This window comes from Oryctolagus cuniculus, chromosome 12, assembly GCF_051225735.1.
Source record: "Oryctolagus cuniculus isolate XC-2025 breed Fujian yellow rabbit chromosome 12, ASM5122573v1, whole genome shotgun sequence".
Taxonomy (NCBI): Eukaryota; Metazoa; Chordata; class Mammalia; order Lagomorpha; family Leporidae; genus Oryctolagus; species Oryctolagus cuniculus.
Genome location: NC_142878.1, coordinates 79,484,168 through 79,503,755, shown reverse-complemented (window position 1 = coordinate 79,503,755; position 19,588 = coordinate 79,484,168). Strand labels below are relative to the sequence as shown.

General features: G+C 36.1%; 1 protein-coding gene across 21 annotated transcripts in view; it reads left to right on the top strand.

Moving 5' to 3' along the window:
• ZNF280D (zinc finger protein 280D) overlaps positions 1–19,588 on the top strand; it is a 127,577-nt gene that overhangs the window by 90,258 nt on the left and 17,731 nt on the right. For 13 of the 21 annotated variants that reach the window (XR_011380917.2, XR_016218168.1, XR_016218169.1 and 10 more), the window contains 3 exons: positions 3,232–3,350; positions 3,499–3,535; positions 19,070–19,115. Coding sequence is in view for 15 of the 21 variants with exons in the window: in XM_002717719.6 (XP_002717765.4) it covers positions 3,232–3,350; positions 3,499–3,535; positions 19,070–19,115 (202 nt within the window). In the remaining 6 variants the exon portion in view is untranslated. Of the gene's footprint in view, positions 1–3,231; positions 3,351–3,498; positions 3,536–4,123; positions 5,237–19,069; positions 19,116–19,588 lie in introns of those variants that run through there. The other 8 variants (XM_070054238.2, XM_070054239.2, XM_017347999.4 and 5 more) reach the window with 3 other exon arrangements.

Genomic DNA, 19,588 nt, shown 5'->3' with positions numbered 1-19,588 from the left:
CAATGCCAAGTTTATTGCAGTGTGATAAGTAGTGTCAAAGTGAGACTTTCATTCATTTACATTGTAAAATAACAATAATAAACTTTTTATCTTCTCCCCTAGTGCTTCTGTCCAGCCTTCCCTATCTCTTTGTTATGCATTATTTTCTAAATCATGTACCTATTTATTTTTTATTTATTATCCATGTCCCCTCAGTACAATGTATATGGTTTGTTTTTTTGACTATGCCTGGCACATATGAGGCACTCAGATATTTGTTGGAATATATAATAAAAATGATAGATGTGGAAAGTAAGTCCCATCTATGATGTTGGACCAGTAGCTCATAGGACAGAAAAATATGATTCGGATTTTAAAATATATTAGTACTACTTTTAAATAATTTACTAAGTCCAAAAGAATAGATTATGTTACATGCTGTCTTTACTGAAAAATTTTGCCAGAATGAAAAGAGTTTTATTGCACTCTAAAATTGAGGTTTTAATTTGATTTCTACCTCACTGTTGTTAAAGTCAGTTATATGTTTGTTTTCTACATGAACTTTGTGACTTTGAAAGTCTAGGCTCTTTTTCTCTTCATTTGGATATGTCTCAAAATTGAAGAAAAATGGTGATTTCTGTGAATGGAACTTAGCATGTTTATAATTCTATACCATAATAACTTTTGTAATGACTTGATGAAATAGAATACTCATTCTTTAGTTTTATGTTATACATTATCTTGTACATGTTGTAACAGGTCCTATAAAGAGGACGTTGATGAAGCAGTTTTTGAACAGATTATTAAGGAATGTACAGTTTATTTTATAGGAGATAAGGTGTGCATATAAATAACTGTAGATTTTAATAAATGAAATGAGAGTTGGAGGGAGATTGCTTGTAGTACCTGGTTACTTGTTAATTTTTCTGGGCTTTAAAGGATGGTTATTGTTTCTAATGATAGAAGAGGCATGGGCAGACTAGTTTTAAGAAAAAGCACAAATGATGGGACAGAAGTGAAAAGTAGAAGGCATATAGTAAATGGATGGAGCAAGAATTGTATAGAATAGAAGTAAGATTGGAGTCTAGGGCAATAGTTTTGAATTTAGAGCTAAATTTGAAAGCATTGAAAATTAATCTATGGTTTTGGACTTCATTTGGAAGATATTGGAGAACCATTAATGTTTTACGTAGAGTCGGGTGATACTAAAGGAAGTTTGAAATCAAGGGTGTGCAAAGTGAGTTGTGGATGCATAACTACTGTGATAGTCACGAATGATTTATTAAGGACACAACTTAAAGTGATGAGATTATATTGCATCATAAATGTGATGTTGTCACTATACATAACTATGATGTAATATGGGCACTGGAATCAAAGAGCTCTATTTCTTTTTTTTTTATTTCCTTTTTTCTTTTTCTCTTTTCCTTTCCTTTCCTTTTTCCTTTTTCCTTTCTCCCCCCTCCCTTTCCCTCCCCTCCCCTCCCCTCCCCTCCCCTCCCCTCCCCTCCCCTCATCTCTCCTCTCTCTTCCTTTTTCTTCTTTCTCCTCCTCCCCTCCTCCTCCTCTTCCTTTTTTTTTTTTTTTCTTTTTAGCAAAGCAGGATTTATTGAAGTCAGAATCTTCTGCTGCAGCAGAAAAGAAGAGCTGTTTTCAAACCTGGTTCTGACTTTTGCCAGCTTAATGACCTTGGTAGATTACTAAGCTAACTTATTATAAAGAGGGGATAATTACAGAACCTAACCTTTTTGGATGTTACAAGATTTGGATGAGATAATATGTCTAAAATCAACCTGGCATAAATCAAGTAATGAATTATTAATATTGTAAAATATTTGACATATATTTTAAGGAAGAAGAGAGTCAGAGCTTTAGTGTGAGAAGAAATGGCATCATCAGGAAAGCCAGTCAAGAGGAGCTAATTATAGGACAAAATACATGATTTTAACTTTATGATGGTCAGTTTTGTTGTGTCAGAATCACATCTAGGTGTAAAATACAGTGTGCGGTTAGACTAGAGAGCTTCAGGAAAGAAATCAATCTAATGTATACTATTTGTAGACTAGTGAAACACTTAAATTTTTACTATATGAGGAACTTAAATATATTTATGCTTTAGTAATAAACTGACAGTAACAGTGACCACATTTCACAATTTTTTTTCATTCAAGCAAAATAATTCATAATTTATTAAGAAGTTAATTTATTATTTGTTAGAGGGAAGCCAAAGAATCTCATGGATTCCTAAGTGGAGGACAGCTAGAATAATTAAAGGGAACAAAATCATCAGGAATCAACATGAGGTCTTTCTAGTTTGACCTGCTGAAGCAACATAATATTATCTTACTTTTCTCTGGACTTGACTTTCTTTCTCCTGTCTCTCGGCAGTCCAGTTTTCTCTATTAATGATCCACACATAATATTCCCAGCCTCCCACATTTCTTAGTTCAAGAAATTTGATTATGTATCCCAGTTACAAATGCCTGTTGAGGTAAGTTGAGCATTCTACGCGTTCTTCAACTAACTAGGTCCAGTAGAATAGGCTTAGAGCCTCCCTTTTACCAGAGAGACTCCTTAATGTTTGTGAGGGCAGGTTTTTGATAGATACAAAAGACTAAAGATACTTATTTAAGCTAAATATTTAAAATTTTAACTTAAGCATTTAAGTTTAATTTATAATATTCCATCTAGAAATATAGTACTTTTAATAATCACTTTTAGGAGAAACTTTAATTAATATATAATGATGTTCATTAAGTTAATAATTTTCAACCATTTCAAATTTATAAAATGGAAATTGAAAGTTGTAGTTATGACACAAAAACCAAATTGTGGGGGTGGGTGTTGTGATGTAGTAGGCTAAGTTACTATTTGAGATGCTTGGATCCCATATGAGAGTGTCTGGTATCAGGTTCTGCCTTGGTTTCCAATCCAGCTTCCTGCTAATGCACGTAAGAGGCAGTGGATTATGGCCCAGTGCTTGAGTTCCTGCTACTTGCAAGGGATACTCCAGTGGAATTTCTGTCTCCTAGCTTTAGCCTGCCACAGCTCTGTCTTTTGTGGGCATTTGGGAATGAACCAGCAGATGGACAGTCTCTTTCTCTGTCTTTACCACTTTTTATGTCATTATGCCTTTCAAATAAATTAATAAATAAATCTTAACAAAATGAAAATCATGGAAAAGTAATTACTGTATGTGTATATAAGTTTTCATTAATGATAATGTCCTTTTCTTTTATGCTATTTTTATAGGGGCATTACTGTAGTGTGCCTTAATTGTGATTTCCCAAGTGATGTTTCTGACTTAGATAATATGGCTACACACTTATGTCAACATGAAGCTCATACTTGCCAAGTTGTAATAGGGAAAGGTACGTGTATGTAACTGCTGTCTTGAATTTTTGATATTTATTAGAATATTTTTGGTCAGTCATGATATGAACTCTTTACTAAATCATTATTCTCTGTCTTCATATTTCATATGCTGTTGTAAATGTAAAACTTTTCTTCTAATTTCAGTTTCTGTTTGTATCCCAACTTCTGAACATCTTTCTGAGTAAGTTTAATTTTTATTCAGTGCATTTTACTTTGATGGAATTCAGCATTATTGAATTTTAAATGTATCATTAATAGGAATGGAAAATATTAAAGTATTTTATTTTTTTCTCTAAAGCTGCTTGTTGAAATAGGTTCCTGCTCTATGGAGCTCATGACCTGGTGCAAGACAAGTTGGAATTTCCTAAGTTCAAAGTTCTGAGATGTTTTCTTAAACAAAGGCAGTTAAGCAGCCAAGTTTCTAACACTAGCTCTCATATTCAGCTCTTTTCAGCTTTCAAATGGGTGTAGATACTTATTCCACCTTATCTTTGTGTCAGGTTGTCATATCTTAACATAAATTTTTCTTCCAGTTGTCTCTCTAAAAAATAACCTTTGTTGCTATAGACTTTTCTTTCTTTGCTTAAAATAATATATGTTTTTCTCTGTTGTACTTGCCTTCAGAATAATACATTCCAACTGATATGGCTGTTTGTCTTTTTGTCTGTTTTGTCTGCTTTCTTAATTTCTTATGTCTTAGTTTTTAGGCCAGTTGATTGGCTTTTTCCTCATTCGTGTCTGTCATTGTGCTATTTTTCTTATTTTTCAGATGCAGAAGCAGCCCAGAGATTTCAAAAAATATCCAGGGTACACCTGGACAGTGTCCCCCTTCGATGGACACAACTGATGCCAGTTCTCTCTTTCCAAGGAATTTGACTAATTTGACTGTGGGACCCGATCTAGGTTGTGACCTCAGGAAATCAGATCTTGAGCAGACTCCCTTCCATTGTGGCTGGCCTCCCATAGGGCTGCTGACACTGGTTTGGCCAGAGATAGACTCAAAGCCCACCAAATTGAGCACACTTCCTACTGGTGGCTTTGACTCTTAAGCTTATGGGTCAGTTATGACCAAGGAAAGCCCATCAAATCAGTACTTCAACATCCAAGTTGAAGTTTAGTGATTTTGGCTGCTGCTCTTAAATCTTTCTCTAGCATAAGTACAGTCCAAGGAAAACAAAAACCTCTGGTTGTTTGGGAACCCATGCTATTTTTATGACTTTGGAATTACAGGTCTCTATAGTTATGTTATTTTTACTGCCATTTAAAATTTATTACTCAGTATTAACTATAATTTTTTCAACAACACCAATGCTCAGATTTTTTGTTTTTAAAACTTTCAATTTTAAAAAACTTTTAATTTAATTTAATAGCTTAACTTTATGTTCTCTGAATTTATTGATGGCTGTTTTTCTGTCCTTTCTTTAAAACTTGACTAAAGTTTGATTGGTTTGTTTAAGAATTCCAAGAGATTCCTTTACCAAATTCTTATAGCTTCCTATTTGTAGATTTTTAATTTGGCTGTTTCTTAGACCATTAGACATTATTTTGTCATCTGTCTTATCTCAGGCTTATTTTTAATATTATCATAATATTTGTGAGTTGTAAGGTTTAAAGAATTGGCTAAACCTCTTCTTGAAGATTTTAAAAGCAAGTTTGAAAGTTACGTATTTTTGTATCGTATACATAATATCTACTCAACCACTAATGTAGTTACTTTGGATAAAGGTAATATATTAAAAATCTGTATATGATAATCAGTAATACGTGTGTTTCCTCTATATTTTAAATTTGACATTTGTTTATTTTAGTTACATTAAATATGGATCTACTAAACAGTTTTGGTACTACTATCCTCTTTTAATAAAAAATTATGTTGCTTAAATGCCTCAGGAATTTTTTGCTAATGAGTAATTTCATATAAAAGCTGCAGGTTTTATCTTATAAATTGGACCAATGCTTTAACTGCTGTATACAAGCTTTGTTACCCAACCTGCAGACTGAGAACTATGTCTACTTGTATTTTCTTCCTCTAGCACACTGAAAGGTTATGGTATACCAATGTTTTGAATTTGAAAGACTATAAAAATACATTTTGTGATCTGAGTAGCTATAAAGATAGGCAGGCTCTGAAATTATGAGTCCTTTTTTTACATTAAAATCAAAACTCTTCATTTGTACTTTGGAACAGATTCAAAACCAGTAGATGATCACTTATTATGTAATTCATTCCTTACAAATAATTAAAAAATTGGAATCCATTAGTTACAAATTTCTGAACTGATTTATACAATAAATGAAAGATTTTCCGAAATCTCCAAAATCCCCAGTAGTGGGTAGGCATTGTCATATACTAGTCTTTATTTCCTCCTCTGTCTCCAGTAAGTTTTGTCCGTTTTTGCCCAGAAGGAACAACTTCTTTTCATTTTTAATGTTCTCTGATTATTTACAGATACTTGCTTTCCCTTGAGCAGAGTTTAAAAATATGATGAGACTCGTAGGATTACTGTTTTGTGTTATTCCATAGGATTCAACTTTCTTTTTTTTTAAGATTGATTTATTTATTTGAAAGTTGGAGCTATAGAAAGATTGGAGAAACAGAGATTATCTGTCCGCTGGTTCACTCCCCAGATGGCTGCAATAGTCAGAGCTGTATCAGACTGAAGCCAGGAGCTAGGAGCTTCTTCTAGAATTCCCATGTGGGTGGCAGGGGCCCAAATACTTGGTCCATCTTCCATTGCTTTTCCCAGGCTCATTAGTTGGGAGCTGGATTGGAATTGGGCAACTGGGACTTAAACCTCAAAACTTATAGGGGGGCTGGCGCCGCGGCTCACTAGGCTAATCCTCCGCCTTGCGGCGCCGGCACCCCGGGTTCTAGTCCCGGTCGGGGCGCCGGATTCTGTCCTGGTTGCCCCTCTTCCAGGCCAGCTCTCTGCTGTGGCCAGGGAGTGCAGTGGAGGATGGCCCGAGTGCTTGGGCCCTGCACCCCATGGGAGACCAGGAGAAGCACCTGGCTCCTGCCATCGGATCAGCGTGGTGTGCCGGCCGCAGTGCGCCGGCCGTGGTGGCCATTGGAGGGTGAACCAACAGCAAAAGGAAGACCTTTCTCTCTGTCTCTCTCTCACTGTCCACTCTGCCTGTCAAAAAAAAAAAAAGAAAAAAAAAAAACTTATAGGGGATGCCTGCCTCACAAGTGGTAGCTTAACCCACTGCTCCACAATGCCTGCCTCAAGTATAAACTCTTAAAGTTCTATCATCTGTAATTTCATTTTTTAAAAAAAATGTATTTAAGTAACGCAAGCTAGTCAGTCTGGAGCTAGCTTCTTATAGGCAGTTCTTTGAATTTCAGTTTGATGCTAATTACTTGTAACTTAATCTAATCTAATCTCTATCATGGAGTTATTCTTTTTTTTAAAAAAAGTTTTATTTATTTATTTTGAAAGAACAACAGAGAGAGGGAAAGACAGAGAGATCTTCCAACCTCTGCTTCACTCCCCAGATGGCAGCAATGGCCTGTGCTGGTCCAGGCTGAAGCCAGGAGCTTCTTTCAGGTCTCATACTTGTGTGGCAGGGGTCCACATACTTGGGCCGTCTTCCACTGCTTTTCCCAGGCCATTAGCAGGGAGCTGGATTGGAAATGGAGCAGTTGGGACAAGAACTGGTGCGCATATGGGTTGCTGGCATCACAGGCTGTGGCTTTACCCTCTGTGCCACAATGCTGGCTCCATGAAGTTATTCTAAATGGTTTATTCACCTGGTCGGAAATAGCTGTTTCATGCAAGCATGCTCTTTAATTACTGCTGAATAAAAAGTAATTGTTTTTTGTTTGAGTCTTTCATCATTCTCTGAAAAATGATTCTTAAACTACAAAGACTTGGATTCTTTACCAGTTTTTGTCAGGTTTTGACAAAGCACCTTGCTTCTTTGTGTCTCATCTATTTAGTGAGCTTCTACTTTATGCAAGGCACTGTTCTGTTTGCTTGAAAAATAGACTGAAATCTGTCCCTTTTTGGTATTTACATTTTAGAGATAAAAGACACAATAAAAAGTAAATGAGATATATAATGTTTTAGTTGGTGATCAGTATTTTGTTTAAAAGTGAAAAAGGAAGGGAAGTAAAGGAGTATGAGATGGGAGTGTGAAGGCTACTATTTAAATTCTTTGAGTATCACCAAGACGACATTGGAGTAAAGACATAGAAGAATTCAGGAAGTGAGCCACTTTCATTTATCAATAATGCATTCCAGGGAGGAAAAATCCCATCAGTTGGGAACTCAAAGGAGTCTGATTTGACTGCAGTGAAGTAAGAGGAAGAATGGTAGGAGATGGGCCTGTGAAGTAACGTGGATCATATGGTTAAGTCCTTACTGCCTGGGGCTGTGTTATGGCGCAGCAGGTTAAGCTGCCGCCTGCAATGCTGGCATACCATATGGGTGCTGGTTTGAGTCCTGGCTGCTCCTCTTCTGATTCAACTCCCTGCTAATATGCCTGGGAAAGCAACAGAAGATGGCCCAAATTTTGGGCCCCTGCCACCCACGTGGGAGACCCGGATGGAGTTTTTGTCTCCTGGCTTCAATCTGGCTTAGCCCCAGTCATTGCAGGTATTTGGGGAGTGGACCAACAAATGGAAAATTAGTCTCTCCTTCTCTCTGTAATTCTGTCTTTGATTAAATTAATATTAAAAAGATAATAAAAAAACCTTATTAACCATTAAAAGTATTCTTGCATTTACCATGAAAAGTCAGTAGAAGAAGCTGAATTGAATATAAGGTATCTCAATAAATAACAAAATAGAAAAGTTAAGTAATTGAAAAGTGTATGGGCCACCTCTGGATGTTACTTTGAGAATGGAGGATGGAATCAGGGAAATCAATTAGGAGGCAGTTGTAGTAACCTGGATAGGAGATTTATGGCTGAAGCTAGGATGCTAGCAATGTAGGTGATAAAAGATTTGATTTTGTTTGAATTTGTTGATGGTTGGAATATGAGATGTGAGAGAAAGTACTGAGGATGACTCTGCAATTAATAGTCTGAGCAACCAGTAAGAGTACTGATATTGACTGAGATGGAGAAGACTATGGGAGAAGTAGATTTGTAGGGAAGATGGCTTGATTAGGGACATGTTTTAGTTTGAGATAACTGTTAGATATCCAAGGAGAGATGTCCTAGTCATCAGCTGGAGTGAGTTTAGCAGACATGTTCTAGTGTATTATTTAATATTTTAAGATGTCATGAGAATGAATGTAAGTAGAATTGAGGAAGTGTGTAATATCACTAGTAACGTTCAGGTTCTAAGGTGATGTAGTTTTGCAAGAGGCTATCATTGAGGGAGACTGGGCAAAGAATGCATGGGCTCTCACTGTATGAAAAAAGGAATTAAAAGATGAGTTTATTTTGGTGAGAAATTGAAGTCCATGCGAAGTTTTTTTTTTTTTTATATAATACACATTTGAAAGACCCCCCCATTGTTTCTTACAACTATGTGAATCTGTAATCATCACACTAAAAATTAAAAAATGATAAGAGTACATGAGATCTCAAAGTGACACAGTAGAGAGGGAGAGCTCTGAGGAATCTGACATAAAGAACTTAAGAAGATAGGAAGTTAGGAATGTTTCATCAGTGATGTAGAAGGAAAACCAGAGAGTTACCCTGTTTGTAAAATGCAGGTGCTCACTTGGATCTGGGATTCTGTTATTTAATAATGGTTACACCTAGATGTCATAGTTTATTCTTATGAGAAGATGAAATCAGAATGGACCCCATAGCAAAAACAGGAACCATTGAGAAAATTAAATGCCCACGTAACTCTTAGGCACATTAAACTCTGTTGTCAAAGTAATTGTCTTGCATTTTTGTAAAAGAAGGTAACAAGATCAGTGGTTTCCAGATTCTGTACTGTAAAACTAATGTCCTTAAATATATAAAGAGTCTGGGAGAAAAAGGTTCTTTGATCAAATAAATTTTGGAACTGTAAGTATAACTAGATTAATGAGTTTTTTCATGCTATCTGGGATATATGAACGTCTAAGAGAATATTAATTTTATCTTGGAATATTTTTCCTTCAGCACTTAGTGTTCCTTGACATAATTTCCATAAAATAATGTGTAGAATGCTGATCTGGACTTAACCATTTGATTTTCTTGGTTGGGAGTTAAAAAAAAAAAGTAGTTGTGTAGACTATTGAGTAGGAAGAACTCAGCATTTCATTCATGTTCATGAATCATTTCTGAGATGTAGTTTATAAATAAATGCTAACAAGAACTTTTTTATATTTTAAAAAATTGTCAGGAAAATATCCTCATTATGCTTATAAAAATTTAAGCAATATATAACAAAGATTACAAAGATTAGTTATTAGCCTGTTGTGTTTCTGATTATAGCAGTAAAGGATATTTTGTTGGACAGTATGGCTATCTAATATGATTTCACACTAAGGAGCTTAAGAATATCAATTATTTCTAGCTTCTCTCTGTAATGCCTTTTGCTTAGCTTATTAATCTACTACCTACCTGTCTTGACTATTACTATTTCTAGCCTTTTATTATCTATCAAGGTTTTCATTTCAAGTTTTACTTGCTTCTTAATAGCTTCAGGAGGTGTTCCTTAATAATAAGATTAAGAGACTTGATACTCGGCTGTACATTCAGTCCTTTGAAACCCTTAAAGGGACAGAGTGGTATAGTGATTAAAGAACATAAATTCTGCAGTTGATTGCTTCTTTTGGAGTTCTTGCCCTTTTGCTTACTGAATGTGTGTGACTCAGAGTAGGTTACCTGACCTCTGTGCCCCAATTCCTTGTTTGTAAAATACAGATAACTAACAAAAGTATCTACTCATGAAGTATTGAGGTAATTAAAGGAGTTAATGTATATATGATGCATATTAACATATTCTATACCATATTGATAAACTAATATATAATATTAATAATGTGTAGAAAGTGCTTAGCATGCAGGAACCACTATGCAGGCATAAAGTTATCAATGTTTCTATTGTCATTCTCTTCATTTTATTTCTGCCTACATTTTATTCAGATGGAATTACCCTGATCTTCAATCTGTTTTTATTTTACCTTATCATACATTTTCACAAATCACATCTGTTAACTTTCTTTTCCTATCCTAGTATATCTTTTTTTAGAAATACTGTTGCTGCTCGTACTAGTCATACCATTAGATTTTGGGGGTTTAAAGCTCACTAAGCTTACTTATTAGAGAATGTCTCTGAATACTCTGAGGTTCAATTTAATTTTAACTGTCTTTTGTACATAATATCAATATTTTCCCCTAAGTAATACTACATGATACTTGGTCACTTTATGATTCATCTTATTTTTAACCTGTATCTCTGATTTTGACATACTTGTGTGGTCTCATTCTGCTTTACTATTTGACCAACTGGAAATGCTTACTGTCATCCACATACCTGGAGAGGTACAGTGCCTCTCCTTTTCTGCATCATTTATTGAAATACAGGACCCTGCTATTTTTAATCTGCCACACTGGAAAATATATATTTATGAATACTTTTGTGAAGTATGGAGTTATGAAAGGAGTGCAGTTTTTTTCTTGGTCTTTTTTTTATTATTTTATTTATTTATTTATTTTTTATTTTTGTTTTTTGACAGGCAGAGTGGACAGTGAGAGAGAGACAGAGAGAAAGGTCTTCCTTTTGCCATTGGTTCACCCTCCAATGGCCGCCACGGCCGGCTCGCTGCCGCCAGCGCACCGCACTGATCCGATGGCAGGAGCCAGGTACTTATCCTGGTCTCCCATGGGGTGCAGGGCCCAAGCACTTGGGCCATCCTCCACTGCAGTCCTGGCCACAGCAGAGAGCTGGCCTGGAAGAGGGGCAACCGGGACAGAATCCGGCGCCCCGACTGGGACTAGAACCCAGTGTGCCGGCGCCGCAAGGCGGAGGATTAGCCTAGTGAGCCGTGGCGCCGGCTTTGTTTTGTTCTTTAATAAAGGCAGCAAGAAAGAGAGAAAGAGCAATCCTACCCACTGATTCATTCCCGAAATACCTGCAACAGGCTGGACCAAGTGGAAGCCCGGAGCTAGGAACTCAATTCAGCTCTCTCATTTGGGTGGCATGGACCCAAATACTTAAGCCATCACCTGTTGCCTCCAAAGGTGTGCATTAGGAAAATGGAACCTAGAGTGAAGCTGGGACTCAAACCCAGTCACTCCAGTGTGGAATGTGGGCAATCCCAAGCAGCATGTTACCAACTGCATGTCAAACTCCTGCCCCAGGAGAGCAGCTTTGAAACTAGGGATACCAAGGATTAAATCCTAGTTTTGTATCTGTTTACATCTGTATCCTTGAATAAATTGCTTTTTAAGCCTCAGCTTTCTCCTTCTTGAAAAATACGTAGTCATTACTCTCTGAATAACTGTAAGTAATACATATAATGTGTACATTTATTTTTTTTAAAGATTTATTTATTTGAAAGCCAGAGTTACACAGAGAGAGGAGAGGCAGAGCGAAAGAGAGAGAGAGAGAGGTCCTCCATCCGATGGTTCACTCCCCAGATGGCTGCAGTGGCTGGGGCTGAGCCGATCTGGAGCCAGGAGCTTCTTCCGGGTCTCCCATGTGAGTGCAGAGGCCCAAGGACTTGGGCCGTCTTCTGCTGCTTTCCCAGGCCAAAGCAGAGAGCTGGATCAGAAGTGGAGCAGCCGGGACTGGAACCGGCGCTCCTCTGTGCCACAGTGCCGATCCCTTGTGTAAATTTAAATATTAAAATTATTTGACATTGGTCTGACAGAAACTAGGCACTCAGTAATTGGACATCTTTGTTGCTGCTGCTGCCAGTACTGCTACTGCTGTTACTGCTGCTCCAGCTGTTACTGCCTGTACTGTCGTAGTTATTGCTACTTCCTGATGACAGAAGACATTTTGTTCCCAGATACTCATTTCCAGCAATCTTGGCTACTTACCTAGTACTACTACTATTATGAAACTGTATAGTTGTACTAGTTAGCAGTAGTCATGTAGCTGTTTCTTTTGTAGAAATTTGAAATGATTAAAAATCATTTGCCCTTCTCAGATGTTAGAGATAACTATAATTCAGTCACGAAATGTGTTCTTTTCTGATTCCCCTTATATCCATTTTCTTCCTCCTCTCTGTTCTACAGTATTCTGATTGGCTAGGTTAATATAGCACAATAGAGTTAAGGCTTTAAGTTTTCTGAGGTTTTTTTTTTTATGACAAAAATTTGATGCTCGAAAGATGATTCCCTCTAGCTCATCTGCAGAGAATAAGAATCTGTGGTGAATACATGATTACTTAAGTTTGGAAAACTAGGCGACTTAGCCATTTTTCTGGTTCATTGCTTGTATCAGATGTCCTGAGGGCCACAATTTGAAGTGATTTTTAAAAGCTGATTGAGTTATTTGAGTGACTTCCACATTTGTTCTGGGTACAATGAAAAGGGTGTTAACTAGACTCAAAATAACACAGATAAAGACACAGATGGCTCACGATGGACAAGTTAGCTTAGTTTCTTCATCTGTGAAGTGGTGTTGAAGATAATATTTGCTTTGAAGAGTTAAAAGAAATGTAAATATGTTGTATGGATAAAAATATATATATTATACTTTTTAAAGTCCCCCTAATTTAAAGAGTACTGAAGTGAAATGAAAATAGAAAACTGAATATCCTTGAGACTTTTTAAAGTACCTCCATCTTATTTAAGAATGGCTAAGATTCTCCATTTTATATATAGCATCAATAGTAACTAAATGGCTCTTTGACAGTGTGCTATAGGTAACCCTTCCACATAATCATTGACATTGAATATTGATAATGGACCTATGTACAAGACAATGTCAGGTTTTAGAAATGGAAACATAAATAAGACATGGTTCATGCCACCAAGATAATGGCAGAAGAGTCACATTCCCAGGGCCACACAGTCAGTTGACTTCATAATTAGTTAAAACACTTTCACACCGTGTAGATATTGCATTGTGTAATTTTTGTGAAATGCTGTACCAAAAGAGAATCTGAAGCTATTTCTAAAGCTAAATAATACTGTATCATATCATCACTCTCAGTAAAAGCAATGTCATTAATATTTGCAAGCAGTAAGCTTTTGTTGAACAATAATGGCAACCTTTTCTGTGTTACATGTTAAAATATTATTTCTCTTAAATTATTTACTCTTTTATGACCATTGAAGATTATGTAAGGGGTCGTTTCATCATTTTCCTGTGAAATTTTGAACTCACTGGGAGGAATTATTGGCTGTGGTCACAATCCAGTTTATCAAGTCTTAAGGATTCTTAATAGTCAGGATGTCTTCATATATTTAACAAGAAAAAAAAAAGCCAACTGATCTAATCTGTGAGCTCATGTTGAGTTTGTTTCCTTCTGTAAACTTCTGAAATGTGAGTGGGATTAGATTTTGGGGGATCTTACCTCTGGATACTTTCTTCCTACTATGGACTTTAATATTTCAAATCAAAAATCTTTAGGGACTTGTGAAATAATTTTTTCTTTTTAAGCTATACATAATATTTGACACTAGTTTGTTACTGCAAATCAGTAGGTAGAAGCTCTACATCAAGATCTGGTGGTTTCTGGCAGTTGGACTTCTGCCTTTGATACCTGCTAAGCAGGGAAGAAAGGGCAACACAAGGAGACATAAGTGAAACTTTGGTAAAGTGTTTTATTTAGGACAAGCTTACTGGTGATTCTGAACTTAACCCCATTTTTCCAGTCCCTGGGTCCTGAAGGTAATTGCCTATAGATTATAAAGAGTATAATTCAATATTGTCAACTAAACAACAAAGAAGCTGTGTTCTGTTTTTAAAATTTTCTACTTCCAGTGATGGTCTTGGTTTTGTATTTTCCTTTCACTTTCAAACACAGTCATTTTGTTTTACATCATGGTTGTCTGTCTTTACCTGGTTCTGTCTTCTTGCTTTCTGGAAGTATTTTTCTGCTCTATCTTTTAGAAAATCATATTCATATGTTTAGAAATAGGTAGATCATTTCGTATTAGAGCAAATAAGACCAGCTTTAAGGAGAGTAGCTCAGGAATTAAGATTAATATCTAATGTATTGTGTTTGAAAGTAATGTGGAGACATGGCAAAAGATAAAGTGGTGGAAGGATTTTGGAGGTTAAAAGGAGCCTGTATTGTTCACTGTTAAGCAAATTCTGGCCAGGAAAATTGATCATAGATTCTACCCATGACATACTAATAACTAGCACTGAATTACCACTTGTAAGAGAGGTTCAAAAAGTTCATGGAAAAGGGGAATTAATAGATGCTTTTATTTTGGTGCAAAAATATTTTTAATTCCACACATAATTTTTTCATAATATATACTTTCTGTGAACATCTATGCATGGATTTCAAAAAATTTTTGCACTGAAATGAATTTATTTTTAAGTTCCATTTCCCACAAACTTTTTGAAGTACCTTTGTACTTCCTTCCTTGATTATGATTGGCTGAGAATGGAATAGGAGTTAGTTCCAGCACGAAGGCCCTCTTCTGACAGGAGTCTGTGCAGGAGCTGACACAGTTGTAGTATTGGGATGATGATGTAGCCTCCCAATCTTAGAGCATTATTTCTATGTGTACAGACAATAGATTGTTTGAGCAAAAGATAACATATATTGGTTAGTAGTACTAATTTGGTGATGATACTCAGCATGTTCCAGGGTAGAAACTGTTTGGAGGCAGAGGGAAATTAAACATTTTCACTTTTCTCAGCATGCTGATAATGGAGCCTGATTGATAGGAGAATAATTGGCTGTGCAGGTAGTACAGTGGAAATTTGAAATAGAACCCACACCTTTAAACTTGGTTCTGTTCCTAATTGCTTTATTACTTCAGTATTTTAGGCCTTAGATTCTTCTCATCTAGATAACGGGGGCAATTGGTTTTAACGTTTTATCATCACCCAAAACCTTCATTTGGAAAGAAACACTTAGCACAGTACCTGATGTCTGTGGTGACTGTTTAGTTCAGACACCCTCCCCACACATAAATCTGTTAACACTTTCTTCTAGATGTTTTACTGCTATTTCTTAGACTGATTATTGCTGTCTTTTTTTTTTTTTTTTTTCTTTTTTTTTTTGACAGGCAGAGTGGACAGTGAGAGAGAGAGACAGAGAGAAAGGTCTTCCTTTGCCGTTGGTTCACCCTCCAATGGCCGCCGCGGCCGGCGCGCTGCGGCCGGCGCACCGCACTGATCCGATGGCAGGAGCCAGGAGCCAGGTGCTTTTCCTGGTCTCCCATGGGGTGCAGGGCCCAAGCACCTGGGCCATCCTCCACTGCACTCCCTGGCCACAGCAGAGAGCTGGCCTGGAAGAGGGGCAACCGGGACAGAATCCGGCGCCCCGACCGGGACTAGAACCCGGTGTGCCGGCGCCGCAAGGCGGAGGATTAGCCTAGTGAGCCGCGGCGCCGGCCCTGATTATTGCTGTCTTAAATTTAATCCTGAGGGACAGGGGTGGGAAATGTCTGGCCCCCTGGCCGTGTAAGACCTGTGTGAAATGATTTGGTCTGGCCCTGCCAAGGCAACTCAAAATTCAGTTTATAGCAGGCTAGTTTTTATGTTGATAAATTTTTGTGACCTGCAAATGATGTTACAAATATGCAAATGGCCCTACACAGAATAAAGATTCCCTACCCCTCAAGTGGAAGGTGTTGAGAACTTGTTTACTTTACTACTGGCTTGTACAACTGCTTTTTAGCTTTTGTAATATGTGTACAAACATTCTTTTAAGATTATATTTTTAAAATCAGCATCGAAATTTTGGCTTTTAAATTTTACTGAAAAGTAGGAATGTGGCCTAACTGAAGTGAACCTTAAGATCTTTCTCTTTACAGTTCCTTCTCATGTTCCATGGTTTATTATATGAATTAAACTTCAGAAGAATGTACAAGTATAATTGAACCTGAATATTGATTTTATGTGTAACTTTGTATTGGTCATGTAACCTACAGAAAAATGCAAATAGTGCTATTTATTTCATTTTAGAGTTTAGAGAGAAAAGATTTTCCTGTAGAAATGTATCAGAAAGGGGCCGGCGCCGTGGCTCAATAGGCTAATCCTCCACCTTGCGGCGCCGGCACACCGGGTTCTAGTCCCGGTTGGGGCGCCGGATTCTGTCCCGGTTGCCCCTCTTCCAGGCCAGCTCTCTGCTATGGCCAGGGAGTGCAGTGGAGGATGACCCAGGTGCTTGGGCCCTGCACCCCATGGGAGACCAGGAGAAGCACCTGGATCCTGGCTCCTGCCATCGGATCAGCGCGGTGCGCCGGCTGCAGCGGCGGCCATTGGAGGGTGATCCAACGGCAAAGGAAGACCTTTCTCTCTCTGTCTCTCTCTCTCACTGTCCACTCTGCCTGTCAAAAAAAAAAAAAAAAAAAAAAAAAAAAAAGAAATGTATCAGAAAGGACTTATTTGACAAGTTTCCATAAAAGAAAAGTTAGTTGGAGTTCTGATCACTAATGTTGAAATTGTTAGCCTGTAAGTTGTTTTGTTCTCTTTGCATTGAAATCTTCATTTTTTACTAAATACTACACTACATTTTTCTATAAAACATGGCAACATTCATAGGCAACAAATGTAATTACCTAATGGGAGGTTATTAGCTCAGAACTTTGAGCTTAGCAAATTTCACTGTCTTCTGCCAAAGCATTTGAATATCTCAAATGATGACTATTTCAGCAGGCATCTTTAATGAATAAGAATTACAGGTAAGAAAATGATGTATTATTAGTTGTATTAAAAGTTAATAGTTAAAATACTAGTTTATATGTTAGGGGATGAGTTTATATAACAAATTGGATAATGTATTTTTCTAGTTTTTTGTTAGATTTGTTTTTCTAAAAGTTTTTGCTGGTTATTGCAGTTTTGTCCCTTGAAGAGAATAAAAGTATGGGAAATACAATAAGATTGGTATCATATGCCTCTTTATACTAGTTATTTCAATAACTTTCTGTTGTTCTCACTGTCACCAACCTTTATGCATAGACATTAAGAGGGCTCCCTTTCTCCAATTTAAATACCAGCAATAATAGTTAAACATGTTTAATGGCTTTCATTTTCATTGCTGCATAAATATTAGTTACAATAGCCTTATGTGGAAATGATTAGCATGGTAATATTTCCTTTGTAAGGATGTAAGGTTTTACTGATAATATTTTTAAAGGATGGCTGAAAGAAATCTTTGATGAGATATTTTTAAAATGCTTTGTGACCAATTTGTTTTACAAGTTTTCCAAACTGAATTTAAAATAATTAAATGCTTAGAAACAAATATCAGTTGTAATAGACAGATTTATTCTAAAACTTTATGAATCATAGATATTTTTATTTCTTTAACATAATTTTTCATTTTTGTTACTACTTTATATATTGTACATGTTATTCTTAAAACTATTCCAATTTTCTGATACATTTCATGAAAGCAATGAAACTGTATTATATACTTTATGTAGTCTCATCTGTATGAATATTGTTCACAAGTAAGTACTTAAGACAATTACTGAATCTGTAACCCAAAAAATTATTGACATTTTTATATTTTATCAGTGTTTTGTGATAGTTTTATTCATTTCATTGTAACAAATTGGTTTTAAGTTACTATAGTATACTCCCAGTGTAGTGTTTCTGTAAAAATGGATATGATATACCTTACGTTGTTTGCAGTTTTGTGTAACAACTAAAATATAAATAATTTTACACATTTAACTATTATTAGTATCTAGTAAACTTAGCATTTATATTCCTCATATTTTTAAATGTGCCCTCAGAGAATGGGTAAAAAAGAGGGTGTTTGCCAACTCCATTTTTTATTGACTAACCATAAGATCATTGACATTTCTATCCTATTAGATATCTTCATTTTTGTCCATGAAATTTTAGTCAATATGATTGTTGCTTATTTTAAATATAGTGTCCCTTAAGTGTAGCTTTTAAGCCTTCCTAAAGTTATAAAACACTTAACTCATGATTAATGACATTTCAGATCAGGTAGGCTTCCTACTTATGCAGATTAAAAATAACTCTAATGTGTAGTATTAACAAATAGTATGTAGTCATCAGCCGTTTTTTTTTTAAAACAAGGATCCTTTGGAAGATCTGGAATTTAAATTATTTTACAAGATTTTCTACATAGCATATGACTTTGTTAATGTTAATAATAATTTGTAATATTTTTAGAAATCAAGGAATTAAGAAATATGATTAACATTTGAAAAATGCTTATGAAGGTTTTTAAAAGTTTATATTTATTAAAATTTTCGGTTATTTCTGTGATTTCACTGCCTCCAGAGTAAGTTAATTGTAATATATATTGAAGTAGCATTATTGAATTTCACAGTAAATAAAATATTTATCTTCTCTCACATTTTAAGTGCTATAATAGTATAGAGTGATGCACATTATATTTATAAAGCATGTAACCTGTTTTTTAATTCTTTGAGCTGTTTTATTAAATGTATTATGTCTTTTAATTTAAAAGTTAGCAAAGAGAATGCTTCTTAAATGCTTTTGTTTTTAGAGAAAAACATGTCTACTTAGCACATTTATGAATAATCCATTTTATTTTTGCCTTAAAATATTTACAGAGGTCATTTACTATTAAAGGTTTAAATATACATTAGTTTATGTGTACATTTTAGTTATCATAACTTTTGTGTTTTATCATTGTAAGTATAGAATAAAATATTCAGTGCTTATTTTATTTTTAAGATTGAAAAATGAAGCTCCTACTAAGGAACAAGAACCTCTGTCTAAGGTAAAGTTTGTTTTATTTCATACCTTAATAGTTTATACATTTGAAAGTATTGGTGTGATGTTTTAAACTTTTCATTTCAATTTGTATACATCAGTAGTAACTAATAACATGGGTGCTGGTATGATGGCACAGCATGCTAACCTGCTCTCTGCGCACCCAGCATCTCGTTTGGGTGCCAGTTTATGTTCCAGATGCTGCACTTATGACACAACTCCCTGCTAATGTGCCGGAGTAAACCAGTGGAAGGTGACCTAAGTGCTTAGGCCCCTGCCATCCATGTGGAACACCTGGCTGTGGTTCCAGGCTCCAGGCTTCAGTGTGGCCCAGCCCTGGCTGTTGTAGCCATTTGGGGAGTGAACTCCATCCAGGTCTCCCATGTTGGACCATCATCTGCTGTCTCGCAGGCACATTTTCAGGAAGCTTGATCAGAAGCAGAAAAGCAGAGGACCCAGGCACCCTGACAGGGGCTGTGG